At 32.4% G+C, this 19,743-nt stretch overlaps 1 protein-coding gene across 2 annotated transcripts in view; it reads left to right on the plus strand.

Moving 5' to 3' along the window:
* LOC148625363 (glutamate receptor ionotropic, kainate 2-like) overlaps positions 1 to 19,743 on the plus strand; it is a 55,478-nt gene that overhangs the window by 31,523 nt on the left and 4,212 nt on the right. Inside the window, exons 2-12 of one of the 2 annotated variants that reach the window (XM_088568843.1) lie at positions 1,176 to 1,325; positions 6,851 to 7,183; positions 7,765 to 7,955; positions 8,445 to 8,627; positions 9,620 to 9,721; positions 12,776 to 12,793; positions 15,585 to 15,776; positions 16,613 to 16,707; positions 17,781 to 17,871; positions 18,663 to 18,990; positions 19,466 to 19,683. In XM_088568843.1, the coding sequence (XP_088424969.1) occupies positions 1,176 to 1,325; positions 6,851 to 7,183; positions 7,765 to 7,955; positions 8,445 to 8,627; positions 9,620 to 9,721; positions 12,776 to 12,793; positions 15,585 to 15,776; positions 16,613 to 16,707; positions 17,781 to 17,871; positions 18,663 to 18,990; positions 19,466 to 19,683 (1,901 nt within the window). The remainder of the gene's footprint in view (positions 1 to 1,175; positions 1,326 to 6,850; positions 7,184 to 7,764; positions 7,956 to 8,444; positions 8,628 to 9,619; positions 9,722 to 12,775; positions 12,794 to 15,584; positions 15,777 to 16,612; positions 16,708 to 17,780; positions 17,872 to 18,662; positions 18,991 to 19,465; positions 19,684 to 19,743) is intronic. The other variant, XM_088568844.1, reaches the window with a different exon arrangement.

Here is a 19,743-nt window from a genome sequence, read left to right on the forward strand (position 1 = left end):
TAGCAGCTCTATTGGTAAAATAACTAGAAAAGAAAATGAATAATCAATTAAATATTTTCAGAACAAAAGCTGTTGATGTAACATAATGTAGATAAATTGGACAATACAAACATCAGTTGTCTTAAAATATTTATACCATCATCACCATATGAAATCCCTTAGAGGAAATATTTAATATGAATTTTTAAACTGAATTTTCCAATGCTTATGTAAATTTCCCATTGTAGCTTTAAAGTCAGAGTCTGTTATATTTCATATCGCTACTCAAATCGATTTATTTTAGAATAGGCTTGATAATCGCTTAAATTGGTTTCCGAAACTGTGAAGGGGCTTTTATTTCATTTGTTGAGGTTATAATTCTTAAGAAAAGTCATTATTTCTTGCTGCATAAAAACAAGTTTGTAATATATCGAAAAAGACGTTAATTACTACTTTGAGAAGTAAACCATAATAAAGATGAATTGTAATTACGATTTCCAATACAATTTTCCAGTAATATTTACAGAAAAATGATTAAGTTTGTGAGGAAAGAAAATAAATAATTCTAGCTCTTGATCTGGTACCTTATGTTTTTGTCACACATATTAACTTTTTAATGGCTTATACCTTTGTAAAATATGTGGTTTTCTTTATGCCAATAATTCTACGAAAAGGACCGAATGTCCGGTTATAAGACCTGATTACTGACTGAATAAAGACATCTTAAAAAAGTTACATTGCTCAAAAGCCCCTACGTGGTCTATGTGACACTGGTTTAATAATATCAATAAACGATAAAGGAAATACATCGATAGAATTAAACTTTAATGAAACTGTTTTGTCAATGTATTGTTAAATTTGCCTCTAGAATATTGTTAATGTCACATTACATTACAAAATCGATTTATCATCTAAAGTTTACGACTGAGTGAGAAAAAGCTTTGGAATGGTTTTCATCAGTTAATTGAACGGTAGATTAAGATAAATTATGGATGAATTGAAATGAAAAAAGTTAAAAAGTTTCGAAATGGTTTACCTTTCATTTTTGAAAAAAAAAGACAAATCTAAATACATCAGTTTATCGAAACGAATCAACATGATTTTTACATGTGTATGAAACATACAGACCTAAACATTCAACTATAAGCAAATGCACTTACAAGACTTGAATAACTGATTTCTGTTTGTCATTTTAGGAGTAATATCCGGTCTTTGCAGAAGAGATAATACATCTGCGTCTAGGAATACTACACTTTCTTACCATAATAGAAGTCTTAATGATTTATCAGCAGAAATTTATTGGAGGTTTGTGAATATAAGTGAGGATTACCAGGTTTTTAGAGCAGGTAAGTTGACGACATTTTGTTTCAATTTACTATTAAACATTTTTTTCGATTATTGTTGTGTAAAAAAAACTTAATACACTGTAATGAACATTTTCAGTGACCATTTATCGTTTCAAAAGTGAAACTGCTTGTTTTTATGGACAATGTTAAAATTTAACTACAAACGCATTTTGTACACAAAATATTGTAATTTGTGATAACTTAAAGTAAAAAGTGGGTTCTTTTAATGAAAAGAGCGCTACTTTTAAACCTTATGAATAAAATGAAAATAAGTTAAACATTCTTCCAAAGGTCAAGTTTCGAAAAATGAAACATATATCTCCAGAATTATTTTGACGGCAAATGTAAGGTGGAAATTGCATTAAGGCTATTCTTGAGAAAATTTCGTTTAAGACAAATATTTAGAATTTTCCCTTCTTTCGTTCTTACAGTTTAAGTTTTATTAATTGGCGTCCAATATCAACTGCACGTATGATTGGGGGACAGCGCGTGAAATTTCACTTTGAACGTGTCTTTATATTTGTGTATAGAAAACATTACATTTAAAGCGACAAATTGAATATTACTATATGGTTGAATCTTAAGCATACATCTAAAGATTATCTTTAAGCGGTTTCACAAAAAGTAATTTATTGGGGATCATTAATACATCTTGTTTTTACCAGTAATAATTTATGCGTATTTTTAGCTACTTCACAATATTGTACATATCAAAATTATGCTTATAAGTAGCCATATATCAATGAGTTAAGGCAATTATCAGAAATAGTAAATGCATAGTTTCTTTGTTTTAATACATTTTATTGTAGATATACATATTTGTTATTTTTGTCCATGAGATAGTACGATTAAATAATGTTTAAGGTCTCAGTCTAAAGATTTTTTGAATAGGAAGAAAGAACGAACCAGAATTAATAATTCCAAACATTTAATTCTTTAACTATACATGTGTTTAGAATTTAAAACTCAGTTAGACGTTATTGAGCATTTTCGATTCCGTCTTTTATGAATTGCTACAAGTACTTTCTTTAAAAAATTAAAATAGAAATTTCCAGAACTGGTACAAATCGTTAAGTTTATTCTACAGAATTTTCAACGTTTTAAAGTTGCACTTTTTATATTTGAAGATATTTGAAAGTTGTACTTTTAATTTTCAATGCCTTGTTTGTTTGTTTGTTGGGGTTTAACGATAAACATGAAATTGATGATAAAAAGAACAAGAAATGATGATGAAATTGAAAAGGGATGTCGTTTATTCTCGCTAATGATATGAATGTCAGATGTTTGAACCTTCCGAAAAAAGGTGCTTCGTTCCTCTACGGTGTGTATGATTTAAGTATAAGAGACGAGGACATCGAAGGTTTCTCTGCATTTACTTTTAAGTCATGAAATTAAAAATGAATAATGTTATAAAATGTACGACAGATATGCCTTGCAAAGATCTAAAGGCATATTAAAAACTAAACCACGCAATGGCAGAGTTCTTAAAATATATTTGCATTGAAAATTTCCCTGTGCAGGTCCGGCTGTTAAAAGAATAGGCTTGCAGCAGCGCTAAGCTTGTCGCAAAACGCGACTAAATAGAGCTTAGAACCTTAGCCGCGGACTAGGGCGCTCTGCCCACAGAGCAACTGGGATGTGTGCCCCAGGTGGTGGAATGGGGTACCCATGGCGTGCTACATGTTGGGGTTGTCAGGCTATAATACGGAAAACCTGACCGCAAACCATAGTGGTGCACCGTTTAGGGAAAGATGCCACGTTCCTCGCACGTTAAAGAACCCTACTGTGGTATTCTCCCGGAGTAGAAACCATAGGGCTCCGTCACAGGAGGCTAAATTGCCCGACCCTACCCACCTCTCCCTATTTCCAATGGCAATCAAAATTTGTCGACCCCATTGTCCTTGTGTCCCATCCCTTTTTCATTTCATCATCATTTCATGTTCATTTTATCACCAATTTCATGTTCATCGTCTGAATATAGCTGAAATATTGCTGCTCGGACGTTAAACCCCAACAAACAAACACACAAATTTCCCCATTGTAACACAATGAATTAAATAAAACGTGATAAGTTTTGCCTGAATCTTACAGACAGCTTTCCTTACCAAAACATTATTACCCATTCTCTCATTGTAATACAAATCATTGCACAAATATAAAAGCAAAAGAACTGCATAACTGGAGAGAATGCTTAAGTACCATTCTGTGTAAGAATCACATCATATTTCTAAATTTGGTCTTTTTTGCCTGAAATAATTTTCAATACATCTAGAAGAAAACTGAAAAGCTATTTAAATTTATCCTGAAGCATCCATGAAGTAGATATTTTTTGACTGCTTATATAAGGAAAAAGTGCAATTTTTCCATTGTGCATTTCAACTAAATTTGACCTATCAATTTCTTCAAAAAGCAAATTTTACAAACACTTTGATGGTCATTTCTGGAGATTATAGGGTATAAATACTTGGTTTATGCAATAAAATCTCTGTGTTTTTTTTTCCTTCATGTGCCACACCTTATATACATTTTGCCTGATTCTTAGATGGAGAAGTACTTAAAACATTTATGAAGTGCACATATCATAATTCGATCTGAAAAAGATTTTTAGGGTATACTCTAATTAGTTCAGCATCTAGTTAATGGGCGTTTTCATCTGGGCTATACGAGAGTGTTGATTTGAGATCAATAACTACACAGGTGTTCTAATTAGTTTTTAGATCATAAACATCCGAAAAATGGCATCAATAAACATTTAGTTGTATAGGCAGTTCCAAAAGATCTTGAGTTCTAAGAGTTTCTAATTGCCTTACATTAGCTTTATCCTTTTAATGATTTGATGCCTTTTACATATTAATAAAAACTTACAGGGACATATAGAAAAAAAAGGACTAATCTCGGTGAGTTTCTGAAGAAACATTTTACTATGTAATTTTGAATTTGATCAAGATTTTTAAAAAGTGTCCTATGTTTTATGGTGGTTTCTGATTATCTTAATTTAATCTTTCTGTTTTAGATAATATATCACTATTTCCGTATTATTTGCTTTTTTACATGATTCTTTGTTAACTTATTGTGATCACCCAAATATGAATTGTTTTTGATGGAACCCTTTTGTGACTCGTGTCCAAGAGCTTCATAATTGATGTTAGACTATTACTGGATTACACTCAAATATGACGGATGTTACTAGCGGAGCACGATATTTTAAGCCCCTGTAGCATCAGATGTCACTCCCGGTTTTTGCAGGAATTCATATTGTTAGTGCTTTAGTTTTTGTGTTACGTCTTGTTTATCTTATTTTCAGTTTTGATATGCAATTTATTTTATTCGGTTCGCTACATTGTAAGTGTACACAGGCAAATGTTTCACACATGAAAATCTTAAATCGAATACCATATGATAATCATATGATTCGCTTTACATATGGTAATCGCATGATTATCATATGATAATCACGTTTTTCAAGCCAAAATTAACATATGAGAATAATATGATAATCATATGACTATCATATGTTAGATATTACATGATTTGCATATGATTATCATATGAATCGAGCACCATATGATTATCATATGTGGCACATTTGGCTGTGTAGATCACGTTCTGGCCATGTATTTAGATTTTAAGCTTCCTACTGTTAACGCTTCGGTGTTTTTTAAATATTTTGTAATGGTGTTAGACGAAAATATCGAAGTGCCGATAGAAAATTGGGGATATTAGGGAGGGGGTTATTACGAAAAATACATTTGCTAAATATGTGATCGTCTTACTTTATTGCAGCATAAGCTTTTCCACTCATATAATTTACCATATGTTAAAACATTTTTTGAACAAAGAACAAAGGATGTTCTACTTAATATAAATAATTAACTTAAGGAGGTAGACCTAGAGTAAGGGACATAACTCTTAAAAATCATTCAAACGTTTGTATTCAGCATTTTACAGCAATCCTATGTAAGCATCTAATTAACTTGGATTCATTTTATTCTGCTTCAAACAAAAGCTTTAGTGAATTTGTGTATGATACAAAATATCACTGATTTCATGAGTTATGTCCCTTATCCTAGGTCTACCTCCTTAAAATGAATAAACGAGGTTTATTTATATGGTTCATTGTGGAATCATTTGAAATAAATATGTACTTTGAAAAGAATCATAAAAAATACATTATTTTATGCAAGGACATGCTTTGGCTTAAATTGTTATATATATATATATATATATATATATATATATATATATTTTACCAGATCGTGTCTCGTGATTCAATCTCAAGAGTATTGCACTTTTGTATATGAGATGATATAGACAGATTCTTTGAAACCAAAACGAAACCGTATTTTGATAATGATTATTTCAAATATCATAAAACATGATATCCGGAGAGGAAATTAAGTCTTTTAGAAGTTTCAGAGGTCTCACGAAATAAATTCAACGTTTAATACAGCCTACATATTTTCCTTAATGTAATAGTTTTATCAATTATTGATTTATTTGTTTTTTTGTTGGGGTTTAACGTCCGAGCAGCAATATTTCAGCTATATTCAGACGATGAACATGAAATAATGAATGGAAAAAGGGGTGGGACACAAGGAGAATGGGGTCGACAAATTTTGATTGCCACTGGAAATAGGGAGAGGTGGGTAGGGTCGGACAATTTAGCCTCCTGTGGCGGAGCCCTATGGTTCCTACTCTGGGAGAATACCACAGTAGGGTTCTTTAACGTGCGAGGAACGTGGATCTTTCCCAAAACGGTGCACCACTATGGTTTGCGGTCAGGTTTTCCGTATTATAGCCTGACAATCCCAGCATATAACACGCCAGGGGTTCCCCATTCCACCACCTTGGGCACACATCCCAGTTGCTCTATGGGCAGAGCGCTCTAGCCCCCGGCTAGGGTTCTGAGCACTATTTAGTCGCCTTTTACGACAAGGTTAGCGCTGCGCTGCAGGCCTATTCTTTTAACACCCGGACCTGCACGGGGCATCAATTATTGAATAATATAAATCATTTATTAGGTTTACAGCAACAATATTAGCATTCGTATAAGATTCTTTATTGCACTTTCTTTCTTCTTTGTGTTGAAATCAAGAAATAAGGCCCTACACTGCTGTTAAAAACAAACGAAAAAAAATCAAGAATGAAACGTTATGTATGATATATTCATAAAACTAAGTTCACAAGGCTTTGCGTTTACTGTTGGGGTAGTATGTATCAACTGGCCCATTGCTTAAACGTCCTCGGCAAGGTAAGAAAACATTAGTTTTTAAATTGACTTCATTAGATATAATGTATATAAGGTACAGTGCTTAGTTGAAAATATTGATTATCAAGATTAATTATGTGTTATCATCAACGGAAAAGCAATACATAAATCTTGAAAAATATATGATCAGTCGACATACCGGCTTAGTAATTACCTAGAGTAATTTCAACCCGAGGTAATGAGAATTTAACAAAAGGAATTTTTTATAATACTTATTCTAATACGTTTAATTTTATTTACGCTTCATATTTTGCAGTTATAGAACTCAATGCACTGGATCTTGATTGCATTGTCATAGCAGCAGATATCAAAACAATCGATGCTGTAAGAAACATAGCTCGGCTTCCCGTCATTGACTGGGGTAAAGATAGGCCATCAAATCAAACTTCGAGAGTGACAACGCCAGATGGTTGTCAAATGACGTCCACAGTTGAACCAACGGTTGCTGGGAGATGCGTGAGACCTCCTGGTAACTTTGTTTACAAAGAACCCCTTTTTCAAAATGTTACCGGAGTGTCTTTGACTCTACTTGCTGTAATATCACAACTCAAGTGGTCATCTGTAAATATCGTGTATGACGACGACACAGGTAATTCATTGGATATTCATGTGTAAATATCATCTTGAAGGTCGTTGGATAGCATTATAAAAATCGAGCTGGTATTGCATTTTGCTTTCATTTTAGAAAGACTGTAAGAGTTTAACCCGGACAAGACCTTATCGGCTCCGTACAAAGCGAAGATAAGTCTTTTTCTTGAAACTAAAATAATGTGTAACATGAACATACACCGGTTGTAATACTTCAGTACTTATATACATTGAACAAATACTAGTCCCAGCCAGCTGCTTTTGAATGGGTTCCTTGCTGCATGAATGGTTATGAAATAATGATATTGAAAATACTTCTTATTAATTACCAGACAATACACGGAAAATACTGGTAAAGAGCATATTTCAAGCAATTCATTTAGCGTAAAGACAATTTTTTTTTAAAGTAAACGGTTTTGACGAACAATGTTATTTGTATTTGGAAAAATATTATTTCTAAAAGTATAAACATGCTTGAATCCTGTCTTTAAAATATGCTTTTGACATCCAATCAAAACGAATAGTTATATTTATCATTTTCATATATCTCAATATTATTACATATCATTATGCCTATTGCAGCGCACGAAGCAGCTAAACTACATCATCGACTCTCAGCTATTGGGATGTTTGCAGTTATGCACCATATGAAAAATATGACATCACAGAAGATTGACACTTTAATGCACCTTAAAAGCAAAGCACACGACGAGACAAGTCTCAATTCTACAATACTGTGCAAACTAGACACATGCATGCAATATTTAGAAAAGGTTTGTAAGTTTCTCTGCAAGAATTATTATTTGTCAAATCAGTTGCCTATATATTCGTCGTTGGAGAATAAACTAAACATTTTTATTTTTTCCGTACGGACTGTTTATGCTGCTGATACATCACAATCAGTTATAAGACGTTACATAAATTTGCAGTTGCCATTCCATCGACCATGAAGATTTTTTTTTAATCGAATCAAATCGATGACATCTGATTTTTATATTTCCATTTTTTTATAATATGTTTTAGATAAGGAGGCATATTTTAGAAATGTGTAATGTCTAAACTGTTTAAATGAATCACATGTCGGATCCATGTCGGATCCATTTAAAAGCGGTAAAAGTATCGGCAAAAAAGTCCCGAACGTCAAAAATAGTGTAAAAATGTACATTCTGTAAATATACAGAATAGTTGATGCGTGTATGTACACTTCAAATAAATTACAGATAATTTCTTGAAAAATGTAAAGCAATATTAATTATTTTCAGCCATTTGATTACCATCGTAAACATGTATTACGTTCATCACTTTTACACAATTCGAGATGGCTGCTTGGGATTTTTCATGATGGAGATATATCTATTTTGGAAAACAACAGTACAGAATTAGACAATGTAGCAATCATACAGTATCCAACATCATTGATAAAAGTACCATTTGAAAACGATGTGGTAAGATAAAATCCACCAATGATCGTGCACATATATTTTCCTTTACTTTTTATTATTAAGTCATCGATGTTATGAGAAGCCCAACATGGTCTAACTTTTACATGTACCTGATGAGTCGACAGGGATAAATAAATAATTTATATATATTTATGTCCAAGCAATTAAAATCTAAATAAGAATCTAAGAAACATATATGATGTTGGTTGTTGTGCACAGGAAGTTTACAATATCTTACTTCAATAATGGTGCTCTCTTATGACAATCTGTTCTCGCTAAATAGAATATTTCACAGGAGCTACAAGTACAAATACTTTGTACAATACTTGTTTGGAGAAAATTTCTATTACATTATATACAGAGGATGTAGATGTTGAATTTGGAAACAGGTTTAAACATATTTATTTTCATAAATTATGTTTAATTTAATTAAAAACTGCAGTCTAAATCTTTAATAAAATGCAAATTTTAGATGGTCAACTAATAAAAGGAGTTTTTTTTTATAGAGAATGGGGAAAACGTTTTTGGGAATAGGGACAATAGATGTATATGATGTTAATAGGAAGTTTATACCATTCACATTCAAGCATTTTACATTATTTCAGTTTAAAGTTATCATTACAATCATTTGATCAATACTGTTTTATGATTTACAGTTGCAGGTATAACCCGAAAACGATAACATTGCCTACTTTCATTAGCTCACGTTTTACAGGAAAAATGACTCCAGATAAATATCTAAATCAGAAAAGCCTGAAGATCTATTCCCTTTTGGTATAAAACTGTTTACTTGATAACAATCTTAAACATTTTTATTCCTTTAAGTTTATAGAATAAGAAAAACAGGATGATGGATTTTGAATTTATACCATACTAATAGATATAAATCAATAAGGAACTTTCAATATTACCTTGATTTAATTCACAACATCCAATTATACAGTTACTTGCTCCACGAAAACCGTAATAATCAATAACATTTTGTTTAATTTCAGAAATTAGAGGAAGCAGTGAAAACAATTTTTGCAGACATCGAAAACAATAATATTACAGACCGAGAATCTATAGCAAATGAGGTCACAGATCGGCTTTATGATGTAAGTTGTTCCAGGCATTTTATTTATAACGTTTATAGATTATTACGAGGTATTCAATATTAAATGAAAAATTTACATGTCAACTACGGAGTGCACTATTAGTTAGTTATGCATAGTTAACATGGAAATAATCATACACAAAATAAGGACATATGTTTGTTCAAATACTTAAGAAAGAGAATGAAAAGAAGTATTCGAAATGAAAATATATGGCGTAAAACTCGATCTCCCTGTTATAAACATATCAGTTCCCTAGATCACAAGCATCCCAAAAATCTAATCAAAAAATGACTTCTAAATAGTCATAAAAAAATAGGAGTGTTAATCTAATGTGGTCCATCCATGTAAATTACATCGACATTAAACATAATAAACGAAACTCATTGTGAACATGGTGTTCAGAAGACGATTCCTAGACTGACTGACGCACATATCATGCGTATTGATGTCAAGCGATCATACATCATATTAATTAATTTGTTTAACCAGTGCAATAGTAATCAAGGGAACCAAAATTTTAGCGTAAAAAGTAAATTTCCATGGTGCAGACGGATACACCGCACCGATCCACAAGTTCACGATGACGACAATAAACTTCTGTAGTGATGATTTCAATCTTGTAGCAACACAACCCTGTTCCAGAAGCCTATTTATAAGAAGTTTAGCGCGATACAAAAAATATGCGTAGTTACAGCAAGCTCTAGCATAACGTATGGTTTGTAATATGAAAACTTCATACGCAGATTTTGAAGGGATGTTGCCACTGACGAAACGAAGGTTGACAATACGGAAGGAAAAGTCATCGAGTTTGTCATAAAGTTTGGTCAATAGTTTTCCTTTGTCATCGATCTCTAAGTGTAGGTCAAGATATGAGACCGACGTCAGTGTCTGTATTATCCTTTATCTCAACTTCTTTTGGGTAGATGTGATATATCAAATTTCCGAAACTAGGATTGTTTACCGAAAATACGTCGTTTACGTCCACTACATTGGACAAATATGTCAATCAAAGATGCCAGCATTTTGAAACATCTTTTTGCAAAATGGTTTTATAATAGCTTATTTCTCTGTACAGTTTTCAAGTAGTATATTGTCGTCTTCACACATATTTTTCTGTGCAATTTTTTTTTTAAATTTTGGGCAGCAATCTTGGTTGAACCCGTTAATGTACTTTGTTTTTGGCAATAGTTTCAAATTGTTCAGAAGATCGACAATCCTAACATGGTATTTGTTATAGATCTGATGATGTTGAGGCTTAATGTTTCGCTCCGACCTTTACATTTTACAAGCTATCCTCTTGTTCTAACTATGGTGTCTTTTCTTTACTTTTGTGTAAATACATGTAGTTTAGCATGATTGAGTCTGCGTCCATGTAACCTCTGCAGTTTATAGAACAATTAAAAAAAACTATCAAAAACGCAACTGTGGATCAAGTGTTCACGCAAATGACTGGAAAATTAATAATACTAAATAGAAAGTTATTCGATTTGTCAGTTCTGTCACAAGATATTTCATTTTTGTTGCCTTTTAGAGTAGGTCAAAATGTAGGTGTCTTTGTCTCAAGTGTTTAAGATGCATGCGATGAAGTAAAATCAGTATAAAAAGTAGAAAGTTGAAACACCAATTATATGAACAAACTCAAATTCGGATTCGATTTGTGAATATAGGACAGTGTGGTATATTTGATTCAAGAGTGGATAGCACATTCACCATAATGCATCAGACCTTTGTCCATTAAATACGAAATATTTTTGATACATATTCTCTGAGGATTTGGAAAGCTAATTGATGTTTTTACTGGGGAAAAACTTTTTAAAAGAATATTTTATCTGAGGTCACATTGTATTTTTCACTGAAATAGAGTTTCTGCTATAACTATACACTCGTGTCTCTCTATTGGATAACGTAGGTATATAGTTTTTTTTATGTTATTCTTGTAGAAATATTACGTATACAATATATATACTTTGGCTTAACTGTTTCCCAGACGTATGATGTAAAAACTTAAACGCATTACTTATAACATTGTTTACGGCGATAAGTGCATGGCTTCTTTCTGAGTATCATTGCAAAGAGTAATCAGGGGAACCAAGGTTATAGCGGTAATCAAAAGAATGTAATCCAGGGACAAAGACCAGACATGGAAAACAGACATACACAACAAAGAACATAAAGTAACTAAAATCATACATACAAAGTAACAAAAGCAAATGAGCAACTCGGACTCCACTAAAAATTGGGATCATGGACCAGGTGCACCGGTTGGGTAAGCGTCCTCTGCTTTTCTAGAAACACCCACCGAGTTGCTCATAAGAAGTCAAGTCCGGGGTAGACGAACGAGGAAAAGAAAACTTTGACCCGTTGAATAAATCAGTTTTCATGGTGCAGATGGATACACCATAACGATCCACGAGTTCATGATGACGACCTCTGTAGTGATGACTGCAATCTTGTAGCAACATAACCCTGTTCCAGAAGCATATTTGTTAGAGTTCTAGCGCGATATAAAAAGTCCGCGTAGTTTCGGCAAGCTCTGGCATAACGTACGAGTTGTGATATGAACACTCCATACGCAGGTGCTGAAGGGATGTTGCCACAGATGAAAGGAAAGTTGACAATTTTGAATGAAAATTCATCACGATTGTCGTAAAGTTTTGTCAATAGTTTTCCTTTACCATCGATTTCTAAGTGTAGGACGAGGTATGAGGCTGACTTCACAGTGTCTGTAGTATCCTTTATCCAAGTCATCATTGAATTATCTTCTGTTCGTACATGTTTGTTTAAATATAGTACTTTGTGCAAATATTCTGAATCAATTTAATTTATATTCAATGTGTCAACGAACATTAAACACGTTTGAAGATAAACTTAAAAGCCATTTCTAAGACTCTCTTCTACCTTCTTTATCTTAAAAGTTGCGGTCTGGTATGCTTGCTTTTAATACGAGAAAGTCATACTGTATGAAGTTTTTTATTTGCTTATTAAATTTTGATCTAATTTAAGACTCTTTTAACTCTGATTTGCGTGTTCTATACTATAAAATTGTTATGTTAGACTTGGCAATCCAATTATGTAAGTAAAATTCTGGTTTGCTGTTTATGTGATTTTATGTTCTCGTATTACGTTTATCTCTCAGCTTTATTGTGTAGACAAACTTTTATTCTAAAAAACCGGAAGGCTTTTTCAATAAATGTATAGGAAGTTAAATATAACAGATTATTTTATTATGAATATTGTGACAGACTCTTCATTGTAATCGTAGTCAAGCATTCAATGTATATCATTATATAAATGGTTCTCCAATAAATAATTAGGATCTATAATGAAAAGAACCGGAAACACTTTTCGAAAGGACATTTGGTTACAGTTAGTACATTAGTTGATGTCATGTACACAGAACGATTTGTGTACTGAAAATAAAATGTTTCATTAAAAACAATAACAAAATTATGATTAAAATGACATATTTACTTTGAAGTCAATGGTGTCACGCGGCAGTGTTGCATGTTCTGGTCATTTGACCCAAATTCAATGTATATACTTGCTTGAATTTCTAACTTCCTTCTGTTGTGTATCCCTTTTAGTTTATATATTGCGTTAATAATCATACATTCTATTAATACATTGTACATTTCATTACTGTTAATTTAATGCTCTCTGGGTTTGGTGGTGTTTGAAGATTCTATTGTATTTAAGTGTCCTTTACAGAGTTCTCTCCCTTTATTTTTAAATTTACAGTGCACTCTATATAATTCTTATCTCTTATGAACACGGATTATATGAAAAACTGAATGTTAATTTCTGTTTACTATGGCAATTCAAACAAAATATCAAAAAATAAAAAATATGTAGGCTTTTTACCCATGAATCACATTTTGCATGATTCTTAGCTGGAGTGCTACTTAACACAACAAAACATTATATTTAACGTAATTAAAATTAGACAATTTTTTTTGGTCATATTCTTGTTCCAATTGATAAAGTCTACACTAGAGTAGTAGTTCGTCATTGTTTTTCTTCAGCAAAATAATTCCGTCTGAAACCACTCACCTAATTTAAATGCGTCTATGGGAATACCTACTTATTAAATCACAACAATTATATTTTCAAGACAAAGCAGGAAAGGCAGTCTGCCAAGTTATATTATTATATTTTCTTTTTATTAAAGCTGCATTAGCTGTCAAATTCGTATTTTTTTCTTCTGTTGAAATATACCTTAACTCTGAATTATTTCTACTAATTTGTACTTTTCCTGTATAATTTCATTTGATATCCACATATAAAATGCATTAAATACATGAAATAGGTGTCTATATATTTATGGTCTTCCAAGACAAAAAATCGACCTAGATAACTTCGTATGCATATGACTTCTGGTGACCTTAATCCGCGCATGTGCTGTAAGGGTCGCTTCTTTAGTAACAAATCTGATTGCAAAGCGAAAGTTGTTATTCAACGGCAAGGAAGACCGACGGACGCAAGCCTTATAAGAAAAAAGTTCGAAAATAACGCAAGGATCTTTTTGAAATTTACGTATTGTGATATAATGTGGCTCAAATATGGTCATTATTCATTTGAAAACTAATCAATAAATAGATGAAATGAAATGAAAACAAAACACGTGCTCACCTGTGTATCCGTTATTGTTATTGTGTTTACCAAGGTTAAAGTATTTTTAACCCACGTGTATGTCCTGTCGGCAATCTTCGTATGTAATGGCGAAAAATAATTAGATCAGAGCTATCGATATTCTCTGATTAAAGAAACGCTATTTTCACAATATTCTGTAGGTACTATCGACATTGATTGCTTCAATTGCAATCCTATAATCTTATTTCATTGAATCAGCAAAATTGAGTAGAATCAAAACTGAACAAACTTGACAGCTACTGCAGCTTTAAAAAAGCGTCCTATATATATTAGGATATTTCCCTGCATTTTCCTATATTTGACACACATGTAATTTGGGCATATCACAGAAAAGTGTTAATAAAAAACTAAATGTATCTAGAAGTGATCAGAAAGGTGTTGAAAGTAAAAAACGAACAAGCATTAAATAAGTTTCTTAAGTTACAGAGAAAAAATAGACTACCATGATAACGGTAGTATATAAGTTATAGGCACCAATTGACTGCTTAAATCTTGATAACCGTAGTATATTAGATAAAATTATACTGAACATTTATTGAAACACCCCTGTGACAAGAGTTTCAAAGTATCCTAAAGATTTAACTTGAAGATATTTCTTTTCCAAAGTAAACTCGACGAATTGTTCTTATGGGCTAATGTTTTTTTTTGTTGGTTTATGACAGGGCTTTCAATTAATATTTGTTATGGTGTTTTCCAAATTCGGACAAATATGAAAAATTCATTTTCTGACATATTTACATATTTATTAGACCTTTCTCGTTAAAGCCGTGTTGGCTAAAGCTTTTTTTTTACACGGTATCTTAAAACTTTTTTAGTGTTTCGAAGTGAGAGATTCGTGTTTCTTTTTTTTTCTAATTTTTATCCTTTTCAATTAATATTGTGGAAAGAATGTTATGAAATTATGCTTGATCGAGGATGTTTTGACCCAGGCGCAACACAAATAATCTGTTTAAAGATCTACTTGTCTACCAGGAGAAGACATAGGCCCATAGTACAGTTTTTTTGTTGTTGTTTCGATCGTGCGTTGGTTCTAAACATAAGTTTAATTTAATTTTAAAATTAATTTGAAGACTTGATTCGAACAAGATAAAATAATCTAATCCTATGTTTTTGTTTGGGAAGGTTTATCTTGATATATATGTAATGTTAAAATCCAAACAAATCAATCATGTATCTCTGATGCTACATGCCATCGACTTTATCTTTTTACCAGTTTGATACCGGCGAAATTGAAGAATGCACATGGATACCAATCAAGACATTAATGTGGATAAAAGGCAGAGCACGGGGTCTTAGCACCGTCGGTTATACTCAGCTAACCGGAAGTTTGTTGACACAGAACAGAATCTTTCCTAACGCTGTAATGGGTTTCAATAAACGCAAGTTTAAAGCCAGTACGTTACCGGTATGTTTTAAATTATTTATTTTTTCCTTATTTATTTTATTTCTCCTTTAATTTGTGGAATTGTTTTTTGGTAAGTTATAAACAAAATTAAACACAAAACACATGAAAAATTAAGTGTTTCAGTCAAACTACTTTGACTGGACATAAACACTGAATAAAAAAAATCATAATACAAAAATATTTGTACTAAATGAAAAAAATCTATTTGATAGTATACAGTTATTAAATGGGTTGGATGCAATAGACCAGAATATTTTTCCTGAGGTACTGAAAATGATCAAGTGTTCTATTGTAAATGGCCTACATCAAAGATTTACGAAATATGTATCTAGAGACGTAAACTATATACGGTCTTTGAATACCAATTTTAAAAAGGTCTTAAATTAATTCAAAGAAAACTCAAGAGAATAGTTTTAATTAAAGTGAAAATAAACATTTGAATTTAAGGTTCAACTCCCTTTCTTCTTTTATAACTTCTTATTATAAAATGATTGGCGCCCAAGGAAAGTGGGAGAATTGCGATTTTAGTTTTCATTGTTTCTATAAGACAACCAAATTGAGCTATCTTTTGTTTTTAAAATTTTTCTCTCGAATACTACTGTAAACTGCATTAGCTACACCAACAACCTTTTCCGAACCCCTTTAAAATGGATATCTCATAGGCTTATATGACATTGTTTCACCCATTTTAAGTAAAAGTGAGTGAAACGGAACACAAACAAGTCAAGGACAAATTTAATACAAATCTAAACAAATTCAATACATCAAAACAGGAGAAGCACCAAATTAAATGAATAAAATTAATGATTGCTTATTTTCCCTTTTATTACTACCAGTGGGAACCCTTTGTGGTTTTTGACAATAAGACGCAGAATTACACTGGATTTACTATCGACCTATTGTTAGAACTCGCACATGGACTTAACTTCACGTAAGTATTGATTGTTTGTTTGTTTGTTGGGGTTTAACGTCCGAGCAGCAATATTTCAGCTATATTCAGACGATGAACATGAAATGGATGATAAAATGAACATGAAATGATGAAATGAAAAAGGGATGGGACACAAGGGCAACAGGGTCGACAAATTTAGATTACCACCAGAAAAAGGGAGGGATGGGTAGGGTCGGGCAATTTAGCCTCCTGTGGCGGAGCGCAAAGGTTCCTACTCCTATCGAATACCACAAAAGGGTTCTTTAACGTGCGAGGAACGTGGCATCTTTCCCAACACAGTGCACCACCATGGTTTGCGGTCAGGTTTTCCGTATTATAGCCTGACAACCCCAGCATGTAACACGCCAGGGGTACCCCATTACACCACCTGGGGCACACATCCCAGTTGCTCTGTGGGCAGAGCGCCTAGCCCCTGGCTAGGTTTCTGAGCACTATTTAGTCGCTTTTTACGACAAGCTTAGCGCTGCTGCAGGCCTATTCTTTTGACACCCGGACCTGCACGGGGTCGTAAGTATTGAAATATCAATATTAGTACTAATACATTCGGACATCATATTTTTTAAATTACGACTGAATATAGCAGAAATTTTTACCATATCTTGATTTCTCACTAATCCATTCTTCTTTCTTGTAAATTGTATAAATCCTTTATTTATAATATAAATGGCTTACTTGACATCAGGAGATATTTTCTGTAATAAGTGGTTTTAAACACTCACCTGAGCTCGATACCTATCCAACAATAATTTTCTATGGCATTACTTATGTATTCCCAACCAGTGAAAATCAACTAGTTTGGCTAAACTTACATAAATTGTTATCGAATGCAACTGTATTAGATCTCAAATTGTTCACTCTTAAATGTGTGATATGACACCCATTTATAACAAAACAGATAAAAAGAAACAGAAATGGTCTACAGCAACCACAGTACAAGAACATTTTGCTGGACAGGAAAAACACATTACAAGACGTTAATTTGTTTCAAACCAGACGTGTGTCGTAGTTGATAAGTGAACTTAGTGTATTTGTATCTTTTCTTTTCATTTTAGGTACGAAATGTCACAGCCTGGTGATAACCAGTGGGGCATAGAGCAGGAAAATGATACATGGACAGGTTTAATTGGACAGTTACAAAGAAGAGTATGTAAAGTTTTTAGTATGTTTTCTATATCTAAAACATGTTTTTGTAAATAATACAGTATCACCATCTTAATTTGTTCAAATGTTTTAATACATAGAATACATAGCATAGTCATCAATAAATCTTAGTCTGAAAGTCTACAAAACTTAGATATTTATATACCCGCTGTCGGAATGGACATAATGATATATTTATTTAAAATTAAACTCTATTTAAAGCGGGGTATTTTCTTTGTGAGCTTGCTCGTAATATTTATATAGTTTCTATAGTAAAATGTTTAGTACGTGGGCTGAGATAACCTTCCACTTATTAAGACTATAATGATTTCAGGTACCCGTATACCTCTAAGTCACAAATCGTTTTGGTTTTTTTTTCCTTTTATTTTGCTACTTTTTTATATTTCACTGGGGCAATTATCTTTATTCTTCAAGCATCTACTTTCTAAAGAACAAAGTAAATTGAAATGCAAAGTTATTAAGGTAACTCAACATCTAAGCTTTCTAGTGGTATTAAGAATGTTGCGGTTGCTCTTACGGTTTTATTTTCTCAAGTTCGTATAATTTGAATAATAATGTTATTTTCATACCGTATGATTCAACAAAATGTGAGGTATTTTTTAATAAATGTTTGAATAAGAATTTTGTTTGAGATAAACACTAATGCTAGCCGACTTATCAGCAGGCGCATATTTCTGTTAACAATACAATATTTCAAATTTCATCTACATGCAAATTCGAATAGAGAAGGCTCTTGCAAATTTTATTTTTTTGTATTACTTTTAATATTCAAGGAGATCGATTTAGTAGCAGCTCCATTGACCATGCAGACAGACAGGGAAAGAGTTATGGACCTATCACATCCTTACTTTTACGAAGCAACTGTGATCCTCCTTAAAAAACCTGATCCGAATGATTCAAAATGGAGGACTTTGATCGATCCGTTCCATCCATATGTTTTGATATGCATCTTCATCTCTCTGCCAGTTTCATCATTCTTTTTGTTCTTCTTTGAGAAGAACAATCCTTATTACCGAAATGTCGAAGGGAGAAACAAAGTCCGTGGATTGCATCATTTCTCAGATTCGTTTTGGTACATGTATGGAGCTTTGCTAACTCAAGGTAAATTCTTCGGTTCAGGGCTTTCTTTTCCAAATATTTTACAGAAATATTTGTCTAAATCCCCATCGTACAACGTAGAGAATACATAACTTAAAGAGGAGATGTAGGGTAAAAGTCCACCCTTGTTAAAATTGATAAAATGGCATGATTTATCCTTTAAAGTGTGCATCGTAATTATTTTCTTGAATCATGGGTTCATCCTAATAAAATATTTTGTAAGTGGTTTTTAACCTAAGGCCCATTTACTTTGACAATTTCATTTTCATTTCACCACGCGAACAAACATATAATTATATTAGTGTGGAAATTCTTACGTGGGCGCATATATGCAAGCGTACAAAACTATTGCACATACTTGTAAATTTATTTTTAAAAGTTCTTCGAGTGTAAAAATATAGTTCTATTGATTTAGTGACTAGTTTGCATTCGACTGTAATATTTTTGTTCATAGTCTATACCCATTCAATTTGTCTAGGTGGGGAGCACATGGCGGATTCGTTATCAGGCAGAACATTACTCAGCTTCTGGTGGATATTTAGTATAATTATGATGGCAACATACAGTGGGAACTTGATTGCATTTCTAACAGTTGAAAAAGATAAACTGCCCATTAACAACCTGGCAGACTTAGTTTCCCAAGACAAATATCGATGGGGGACACAAGGAGGGACTGCTTTTGAAACCATTTTCAAGGTAAAAAAGTTGTAATTAAATTCATCTTGACATTTGTTTTTGTGAAAAAAAAATTAAAAC

Source organism: Perna viridis, chromosome 2, assembly GCF_037379345.1.
Source record: "Perna viridis isolate PV_CMFRI_1.1 ecotype Kerala chromosome 2, ASM3737934v1, whole genome shotgun sequence".
Lineage (NCBI taxonomy): Eukaryota > Metazoa > Mollusca > Bivalvia > Mytilida > Mytilidae > Perna > Perna viridis.